Below are 10,872 nucleotides of genomic sequence, written 5' to 3'. Positions count from 1 at the left end.
CCTCCCTTGAAACACGGGGAGCATGTTGTGAGCAGGAGTGGCTGGCTCTCCCAGCTCAGAGATGGAAATAAACTGGACCTCCCTAAGCTGTGGCTAGAGGGAGGTTAAGCAGAGGAAAGGAAGTCTGTGTCTAAGCCTTTTCTTGTATTGACCCAGTTTCCTAAATGCTTTGTACCTTTGAGGAATGAATAAATAATGCTTTGTTTTGATTATGCTGTTTCGGTGTCACTGCAAATGGATGTTGTTGTGGGCTCCTGAAGGGAAACTCTTACAGGGGCCAAAACTGAGTTGGGCCTGGTTCATTAACAGGGTTGGGAACCAGGGGGGCTGCAGCCCAGAGATCCAGTCCGAGAGTGATTGAAACATGTGGTTCTACCCAGAGAGAAATACAGGGAGCCAGGTCTGTCATCTATGGGGCACACTCAAGAGGAACTAAAAGGGGTCTAAGGCACAGTTCACCTAGTAGCCCTGACAGCTGCCATCTTTAAATAACACCCATCTTTCCTTGAGTTACAAACATGGGACCAGTGCTTTCCTGGCAATAGTTTACATTTTATTTTATGATGCTGAATGTTACAGGACAACACACGCCAGTCTCCTTTGAGCTCTATGCAAGCAGATTTTATTAACAATTAACATTGTACGATATAGATGTGTACAGTAAGCACAGGTGCTTCCTTGTTCTTTCATACTTTTGAGATATAAACTATATACAGTAACTCCTCGCTTAACGTTGTCGTTCTGTTCCTGAAAAATGCGACTTTAAGTGAAATGATGTTAAGCGAATCCAATTTCCCCATAAGAATTAATGTAAATAGGGGGGTTAGGTTCCAGGGAAATTTTTTTTGCCAGACAAAAGACTATATTATATATGTGTATACACACATATACACAGTATAAGTGTTAAACAATTTAATACTGGACACAGCAATGATGATTGTGAAGCTTGGTTTACGTGGTGAAGTCAGAGGGTGGGATATTTCCCAGGGAATGCTTTATTGCTAAATGATGAACTAGCACTTAAGGGCTAACATGTTGTTAATGTCGCTTGTACACTCTACAAGGTAGCATGAATGGAGGGAGGGGAGACAGCATAGCAGAGAGAGACAGAGACAACCCCCCCCTCCCCCCCGTGTGAGAGAGAGAGATGCGCATTGCCCCTTTAAGTATGCTGATCCCACTCTAAGTGCATTGCCTTTTTAAGTAGATTAGCAAATTGAGACAGCAGCTGCTGCCAGCAAGCTCCCTCAGTCCTGAGCCCTGTGGTGTGCCCCCTCCCTGTGGAGATAAGGTACAGGAGATGGGGGTACAGGAGCCAGGGAGAGGGGGACACCCTGACATTAGCACCCCTCTTCACCACCCCTCTGCACTGCAAGTAGGAAAATCCCGGGAGCAGCTCCAAGGCAGAGGGCTGGAGCAGCACACGAGGGGGGGGGAGGGACAGCTGAATTGCCAGCAATTGATAGCCTGCTGGGTGGCTGCCACACAGGGAACTTAGGGGAGCAGGGAGCTGATAGGGGGCTGCCGGTCCACCCTGGTTCCAAGCCCCCACCATCTAGCTCCAACTGGCTTCTCTTCCTGCAAGCAGTGGACAAAGCAGGCGGCTGCCAAACAACATTATAAGGGAGCATTGCACAACTTTAAACGAGCATGTTCCCTCATTGATCAGCAACTAACAACGAAACAACATTAACCGGGACGACTTTAAGTGAGGAGTTACTGTATTAGGGAGAAAATCATAGTACAAAAATAAAGTGCTCTCATTTGTAAAGTACTATAGACAGTATCCTACAAATGGAAGACATTAACAATTACTTCTTTTAAAAAGGAAGGGTTGTAAAATAACACTGAAAGAAGCTGCGCAGGAATTACCAGCATTTGCCCCAAAGAAAAATCTTTTAAGCAGTGTAATGGGAGGTGGTTAAGGGAATTCCCCCTAGATTTTGAATAGACTTTATTGTACATTTTTGAATTCTGAATCCCCATCTAGGGAAAGAAAGCTGGATTATCCAGACAGATGTTAGATAATGTTGTTTAAATAACAACCCGTTAGCTTATGTCAGTCCTTAAGAGACTGTCTGACTGTTAAACATGGGTTTTATTTTTCTTGACAAACTTACCTTTCTAAAATGCAGCTGTTGCATAAATGTATCTTCCTTGGGGCAATGTAACAAGCCTACTCTAAGCTTAGATGGCTAGTACATGACAGTGTCATGAAGAAATCATGGCACAACAGTTTTCATACTTCACAGAAATGAAATGTGAATTTTACAGTATATAAACTCCAGAATTGTTGAGCAATTACTAATTCTGCAGGTCAATTCTATGTAGGGAAATGTCAGCAATCACGGTTATAAGGCTGGCATTTGTCGTATGTGATGTAGCGCCTTTCATACGGGAGGATCTCAAAGCATTTTACAGATGATAGGCTAAGTTTGCACTTTAGGCATACGCAGGTACCACTGGGGAACACAGTGTCAAAGGATTCCCCTTTGAGTCCCAATTCCCTCCTTTGCCACCCTCTGTGTGCTGGCTCTGCTACTGTGGCCAGCAAGTTGGAGCGGCAGAACCAAGGCTCTGAGCATTCGAGGCCACCTGCTCCAGAAAAGGAGGGAGAGAGTAATACTGCTTGCTCTTATGCATTTGGACCCAGAGTCCAAGCAGCCCCTGCGCGGGCCAAAGGGAGTTCTCACAACGCCTTTTCCCCCTTGCCCAGCCATGTAGTGCAAATCAGAATCGTTCCCTCCACTCCAGCTTCCCAAAGGTCCTGGACCATTAATTGGTGAAAAAGCATTTTGACCCCATGCTTAACCAGGCACAGGCAGCTGCTCTTGCACACTCAGACAGCTGAGGGCATCGGGCTCTGCTATGAAGTCCCATTCCCAGAGGACAGAAAATCCATATTGCACAATCCACCTTGCAGTGATGCTGCAGGGGAACTGGCGAGGGGCACAGCTAGAGGTGGATGTGGTTAGTGACAGCAGTTCAATGTCAAAAATTTAGCACAACCGGGCAGGGTTGATGCTTTCACCTGGGCCACGGCCTGGCACTGCTCTTGCACAGGGGGAGGGCTCAGCTGCTTGTCTGAGGCAGCTTTAGGGAACTTAGGCAGGGCTGAGAATCTTGTCTGCAGTTTTAGCCCACATCCCTGTGCTGGGATGTGCTTGTTACATATTCCCCATTAGGTCCCTTTTCAGCAAAGCACTTAAGCGTGCATTTCAATCTGTCCCTGCTCAGCAAAGCCCTGAAACACATGGATGTCAATGAGACTGAAGAAAGCACCTGAAATGAAGAATATGCTTTGTGAAGTAGGGTCTTTGTCCCCATTATGAGGCCAGAATAATTTGGCAGTGCTCTCATTAATGCAGGAGCCATTTCCTGTCAGCCATTGAAGCTACAACCCGTTTACAATACTTCGCACCTATTCTAAACTCTGAGAATAAGGAGGTCATTTCAAAGAAGAACTTTCACACTGGAGGAGACTTTAAAGCAAAAATAAATTGCTGTCAGTATAAAGAATTTGCTTGACCAATACTTCTCTATTTCCCTTCTGCTACCATCCCACACCCCTGTGTAATAGTGACATCTCTCTCCCCACAACACCGGTTTCATCCTACCGTGCAGTTACAGGACCAAAATTCACCACATGCACACGTGGGCCTAATTCCACTGAGGCCAAATGGAGTTGCACCCACTGATAATGGTGGTGAATCTGGCCCCTAATCCAGAACTGGGTGAACTTGTGAAATACTTTATGGCAAATTTTGCATGAAGAGTTCCTTTTATTGCAAACAATGTTGTCTTTGGCCATGAGTGTTTTGCAGGCGCCTCTCGTAATCCTGGCTTAAGACATCAAAATCTGCAGCCATGGAAACAATTGTGAAGCTACAAATTCAGCACTGTAATAATAATTTACACACCTTTCATCCTGCCTGGCACTCAAAGTGTTTTATGGTAGTACTGATCCTGCAAGCCCTCTGAGTTTGGGCCTACCATCGTTGTCAATGGAAGATCACTGAGCGCTTACATGATGGGACCTTATATACATACACCACAGGAATGCAGCCACCTGTGGGATGGAGTGCAGCAACCAACCATCTCCTAACACATTACATACCCATGAGGAAGGGGGAATTTTAGCTAGGGATATAAGGTAAGCCATCATGTTCTTACAAAAGTCCCATAGAGGGCCTTCAGTGTTAAACCAGAGCAAGGAACACTTAGGTTTTTAAGTCATATCTCTGACAGACCTCCCTGTAGTAATCATCAGGGTACTCCAGGTCTTAGAAGGTCAGCACTCTGAGCTAACCCATCTGGGGTTTGAATCTGTCATTCCAGGAAGTCTAGATAGCTCAAGCAAGAAATTTAGACTACTAAACCATCTCCCCCTACAGATGCAAGTAGGAGGGAGAGGATGGGCTTGGATGCCCTTGTGTATATATGTATGCATTTGGCATCATTCAGAAAATTGGAAAAGTGAAATTATTAAGACTACGTGAAGTCTATTGTCATGTAGTGTCATGGCTCAATCCTGTGCCGTGCTGAGCACCTCCACGTTGATGCTGACCGCCTTCAACTGTCACTGAGATCAAGGGGAGCCTATGTGGAATATTTTTACATTTCTTTTAGCATTAGTGGTCTCTAACATTCCACATCATGAAACTTCCATACAGGTTAAGTAGAAGGGATGCTTGTTAAAGAACATGCCAAGGCACAGTGCAGTCTGGGTGATGTCCACTTCTCTCTGATTCATAGAGTATTTTTTTCATTCTTTTGACGTATGGTTCGCAAAAAGACCTGGGTCTCTTCACACATTCTTGGTTCAACATTTGCAACACATCAGTGAAGCCCAGAATATGTGTTGGAGGTGTGCTCACTAAACGAACCTGTTGTTTCTGTGGAAGAGATTTTGTATTTTCCTGAAAAGAAAAAAAGCATGTTTTGGGTTGAAGACACAATAGCACTGCACTGGTTGTATGTTACACAGACCCATCTATCCATAACAAGGATTCAGTCTGGACTGTGGCTACATCACAGACCACAAAAACAACATGACTTGTGATTTGTATCAGATGCTAACACAGATAGATTATGCTGACTTGCATTAGTTAGATTGTTTGAAAGGGACACCTGAATTCCATTATGGAGTTCCAGATGCTGATGTAAATTCTGCTCTCCGTTACGCCTCTGCAAGCCGACTGAGGCCTGGATTCTAAAGTGGGTGCCCAACGATAAACTCGTACATTCATATTCAGGTAGGTCTAGATGATCTAATTGTCCTGTCTGGCCTTAAAATATATGAATACTTAGGTAGCTAAAGAAGTGACTCGATTTTCAAAGTGCTGAGCACCCAGCAGTTCCCATAGAAAGTAATCAGGCTACTTATTGAGGTGCCTGAATACGAATGTGGGAGTGTAACTTTAAACACCCATTTGCGAAAATCGTGGCCTGGCTTTTTAAAAATATAGGAGAAATTCTGTTTGGTTGTACTGATGCAATCTTTTTGGCTTCAGTAGGTTCTGGCCCTAGATTTTGCCCCAATATGTGGTTAAAAAGACACTTTTAAAACATAATTGTTTGCTATCTATTAAGATCCCTCATTTGCTGCTTTCAGCCCAAACCTTTCCTCATCTCCTCTGAGCTATAGTTGGGTTAAAAAGATCACACCTATAGGGACCAAGTTATTCTGAGTTTCAAACAATACCTCCCTAAGTATCAATTAATAAGTTAGCCTTAGTAAAACAGCTACCCTATGCCAAGAGGTGCTGCTTTCAAGCAACAGCTCAGATCTCCTCAGTCCTAGGTGGTGCAATGTAGCTCGGACTATACTGATTGCACCATGTCATGAACATAAGGATGGCCATGCTGGGTCAGACCAATGGCCCATCTAGCCCAGTATCATTGATTCTGTATCATCTACAAACTTTGCCACCTCAGTATTTACCCCTTTTTCCAGATCATTTATGAATATGTTGAACAGCACTGGTCCCAGTACAGATCTTGGGGGGGCCCTGCTGTTTACCTATCTCCACTGTGAAAACTAACCATTTATTCCTACTCTTTGTTTCCTGTCTTTTAATCAGTTACTGATCCATGAGAGGACCTTCCCTCTTATCCCATGACTGCTTACTTTGCTTAAGAGTCTTCAAGAAACTCTTTGACAAGATCCCTCACCAAAGTCCAAGTACACTCTGTCCACTGGATCACCCTTGTCCACATGTTTATTGACCCACGAAATAATTGTAATAGATTGGTGAGGCATGATTTCTCTTTTCAAAAGCGGTGTTGACTTTTCCCCAACATATCGTATTCATCTATATGTCTGATAATTCTGTTCTTAACTATAGTTTCAACCCATTTGCCTGATACTGAATTTAGGCTTACTGGCGTGTAATTGCCAGGATCGCCTCTAGAGCCTTTTTAAAAAATTCAGCGTCACATTAGCTATCCACCTGTTGCAGAGGCTGATTTAAGCAATAGGTTACATACCAAAATTAGTAGTTCTGCAATTTCAGATTAGAGTTCCTTCAGAACTCTTGGGTGAATACCATCTAGTCCTGGTGAATTACTACTGTATAATTTATCAGTTTGTTCTTGTATTGACTCCTCAATCTGGGACAGTTCCTCAGATTTGTCACCTAAAAAGAATGGTTCAGGTGTGGGAACTCCCTCACATCCTCTGCAGTGAAGACCAATGCAAAGAATTCATTTAGCTTCTCTGAAATGGCCTTATCTTCCTTCAGTGCTCCTTTAGCACCTCAATTATCCAGTGGCTCCACTGACCGTTTGGCAGGCTTCCTGTTCTGATGTACTTAAAAAAATATGTTTTGGCTAGTTTTCATGTCTTTTGCTTGTTGCTCTTCAAATTGTTTTTTGGTCTGCCTAATTATATTTTTACATTTGACTATGCTCCTTTCTAGTTTCTTCAGTACAGGGCCGGTGCAACCCATTAGGCAACCTAGGCGGTCGCCTAGGGCACTACAATTTGGGGGGCGGCGACCGCGGCGGTATTTCAGCAGCGGGACCTTCCGCCACCTCTGTGGGGAGCGGCATTTCAGAGCAGGACCTTCCGTCGCCTAGGGCGGCAGAAAAGCTGGCAGTGCTCCTACTTCAGTAGGGTTTGACTTCCAACTTTTTTAAAGGATGTCTTTTTGTCTTTAGCCACCTCATTTACTCTATTGTTTTACCCATGGTTACATTTTTTGATACTCTTACTGGTTTTTTTATTTGGGGTACACATTTAATTTGAGTCTCTATTATGGTGTTTTTTAAAAGTTTCCATGCAGCTTGCAGGGATTTCACTCTTGGAACTGTTCCTTTTAATATCTGTTTAACTAACCTCTTCATTTTTGTGTAATTCCCCTTTTTGAAGTAAGATGCTACTGTGGTGGTTTTCTTTGGTACTTCCCCCCCATAAGGAGGTTAATTTTAATTACATTAGGGTTGCTATTACCAAACAGTTCAGCTATATTCACCTCTTGGATCAGATACTGTGAATCACGTAGGACTAAATCAAGAATTGCCTCTCCCCTTGTGAGGTCCTGGACTAGCTGCTTGAAGAAGCAGTCATTAACGGTGTCTAGAAATTTTATCTCTGCATCCCATCCTGAGGTAACACACACAGTGTGACGTTATCTGATTACAATATGACCATATAGATCATTGTACAAGATTTGCTGCAAATATATAACAGTGGTTGCAACAAAGTTTGTCAAGTGAGGTGTCTATGAAAAGGTTATGATTTACTGGTTATGATTATGCTCTCTGAATGCATGTATCATTTTTGTATGTGAAGTTATAAGTATTGGCTCTATACTTGGATTTCAAATATTTGCTCCTGGGGTAATGCCCATGAAGTAATTAGCCAGTATATCTTGGAGGAACTATTCAAATTGAGTAGCCCATCGAAAAAAAACATTTAACCGACAATGAACCATGGGAGATGCCTATCTACACTTAATGAAATTTTCTGCTGTGACTAGGCAAAATGCATGGACATGTGACTTGCCCATGTGACTTCAAACTCCATCTTGTTGTTGTAATTTTCCACAGTAAGAACAATGGGATGCTCTCCACAGGGCAAAAGCTATGAAAGCCCTGGAAACACCTCCATTTTGTCTTCAATCCTGCTTCTTACCTCTGGAGGAATTTTGCTACAAACTGAAGCTCTGAACAATGGACTGAATGACCCATCCAAGCTGTGGATGTATTCCAGAGACTTGACTTAAGCCAGCAGTTTATTCCATCACTGCTACAAGCTTAAACCAAGAATTTTGCCATTACTGTATGTAATTGATTCCTTTAACCAATGTTAACTCTCACCTTTCTTTCTTTTTATGAATAAACCTTTAGATTTTAGATACTAAATGATTGGCACCAGCGTGATTTTTGGGTAAAATCTAAGTTATATATCGACCTGGGTCTGTGGCTGGTCCTTTGGGATCAGAAGAACCTATTATTTGACGAGACTGGTTGTAAAGAACCACTCATCTCTGAATCCAGTGTTTTTGGTGGTGATACAAGAACTGGACTGCCTGAGGAAACTGCCTTTATGTTTTCTTGTTAGCCAGTGTTGTGAAACAGGAGTTTAATGTTGTTGCTGGCTTGGTATATCTTATAAAAGAATAACCATCAGTTTTGGGTTGTGTTTGCCCTATTTCTCAAGAGTTTGTCCTGAATTTGGCTCTCTCAGTTATGACTCACTTAGGCACCGTTACACACAGACAAATGGGAATAGTTGAAATCCTCAGTATTAGTGGGTTTTCTGTAGCCTCTCTAATCTCCCTGAGCATTTCACAATCACTACCACCATCCTGGTTAGGTGGTTGGTAGTACATTCCTACTATTATACTCTTATTATTCAAGCATGGAATTTCTATCCATAGAGATTCTATGGTACTGTTTGGTTCATTTAAAATCTTTACTATGTTTGACTTTGTTTTTTCACCTATAGTGCCACTCCCACACCAGTGCAACCTACTCTGTCATTCCTAAATATTTTGTACCTTGGTATTACCATGTCCCATTGATTATCATCATTCCACCAAGTTTCTGTGATGCCTGTTATATCAATATCCTCATTTAATACCAGGCACTCAAGTTCACCCATCTTAGTATTTAGACTTCTTGCATATGTACACAAACACTTATAAAATTTATCAGTAGTTAGTTGTCGGCCTTCATGTGATGTAATTGAATGAGACTCTCTCTCATTTGACTGTTTCTCTTCAATTTCTATCTGTATTTTATTAACTTCTATCCTCTCCTTTTATCTAGGTTATAGAGGGAGGAGGGATAGCTCAGTGGTTTGAGCATTGACCTGCTAAACACAGGGTTTTGAGTTCAATCCTTGAGGGGGCCACTTAGGGATCTAGGGCAAAAATCAGTACTTGGTCCTGCTAGTGAAGGCAGGGGGCTGGACTCAATGACCTTTCAGGGTCCCTTCCAGCTCTATGAGATAGGTATATCTCCATATATTTATTTATTTTTTATTTTATTTTTAATAGAGCATCCCCTTTAATAAATCCTTCCCTAAGGGATGTATCTGTCTGAACCGTGTGCTTCTCCGCACCTGTCGGCTTTCCCTAAGGCCTTACTTTAAAAACTTCTCTATGACCTTTTCAATTTTACATGCCAGCAATTGGTTTAGGTGGACCCATCATTCCTCTATAGGCTCCTCCTTTCCCCAAAGGTTCTCCAGTTCCTAATAAACCTAAATTACTCCACTGAACAATTGAGACCCTGCCGTTCTGTCTGTCTAAGTGGCCTTATGCATAGAACTGGAAGCATTTCAGAGAATGTTTCCATGGAGGACCTGGACTTTAATCTCTTACCTAGCAGCCTAAATTTGGTCCCTGTGACCTCTCTCTTACTTTCCTTATGTCATTTGTACCTACCTGTACCACAACCACTGGCTCCTCCCCAGCACTGCACATAAGTCTGTCTCTATGTGTTGAGAGGTCCGCAACCTTCACACCTCGCAGGCAATTCACCATGAGGTTCTCCCAGTCATCACAAACCCAACTACCTATATTTCTAAAATCAAATCCTGCATTACTATTGCCTGTCTCTTCCTAATAACAGAGGTCCCCTCCCCGGGAGGGGTATCCTTGTGTGAGAAGATACCATGGCATCATCTGGAAGGATGGTCCCAACTACAGGATCATTTCTCTCTGCTCCAGCTTGATGTTCTCCTTCCACAAAACTTTCATTCTCAACAACACAGAGACTGTCAGACTGGATGTGGGACTGTTCTACTGTGTCCCAGAAAGTCTCCTCTATGTACTTCTCTGTCTCCTTAACTTCTCGAGTTCAGTCACTCTGGTCTCAAGAGCCCATACTCGGTCTCTGAGGGCCATGAACTGCTTGAGATGACTGAGTTTTTTATACAAACCTAATCTAATGAATTTTTAAACAAACCTTAATAGGCCAGCTCTAGCTCCCAGTTATACCTCTGTAAATCCAGTCATTCCACTGCCTTCAGCTACTGGAAAATGGAACTACCATCTTAGATAGAGAGACACTATTTGAAAAGGATTTGAAAGGACACAAAAATCCTGTCTGTTGTCCTTGTTATCACATAGCCATTGTCACATACCTGCTTTGCCAAATAAGTTGTTTAGTGCTCCTGAGAATGGAGAGCTCATGGAGAACACGGGGGCAGAATCACCCAAGGACGTTAACTGTAAGATGGAAACTGGTTTTAGTTAAAAGTCAGGAACATTTTCTGCTACATTTTAAAAGAGATTGTATGAATAGAATGCTGTTCAGTGGAGCACACAGGAGGCATACAAATGGGGTGTGGGACAGGCTAGATAAAGGGGCCTTTTAAACCAGTGGTTCTCAACCAGGGGTACACGTATCCCTCTGGGT

General features: G+C 42.8%; 1 protein-coding gene across 3 annotated transcripts in view; it reads right to left on the bottom strand.

Moving 5' to 3' along the window:
• Positions 1-606: 606 nt before the first annotated feature.
• The window catches only part of ADGRF5 (adhesion G protein-coupled receptor F5), a 92,307-nt gene continuing 82,041 nt past the window's right edge, over positions 607-10,872 (bottom strand). For all 3 annotated transcript variants that reach the window (XM_054023566.1, XM_054023567.1, XM_054023568.1), the window contains 2 exons: positions 10,598-10,682; positions 607-4,919 (listed from right to left, as the gene is read on the bottom strand). In XM_054023566.1, coding sequence (XP_053879541.1) covers positions 4,840-4,919; positions 10,598-10,682 — 165 coding nt within the window. In that variant the 3' untranslated portion in view covers positions 607-4,839. The remainder of the gene's footprint in view (positions 4,920-10,597; positions 10,683-10,872) is intronic.

This window comes from Malaclemys terrapin, chromosome 3, assembly GCF_027887155.1.
Source record: "Malaclemys terrapin pileata isolate rMalTer1 chromosome 3, rMalTer1.hap1, whole genome shotgun sequence".
Taxonomy (NCBI): Eukaryota; Metazoa; Chordata; order Testudines; family Emydidae; genus Malaclemys; species Malaclemys terrapin.
This window is presented reverse-complemented; position numbering and strand designations above follow the sequence as displayed.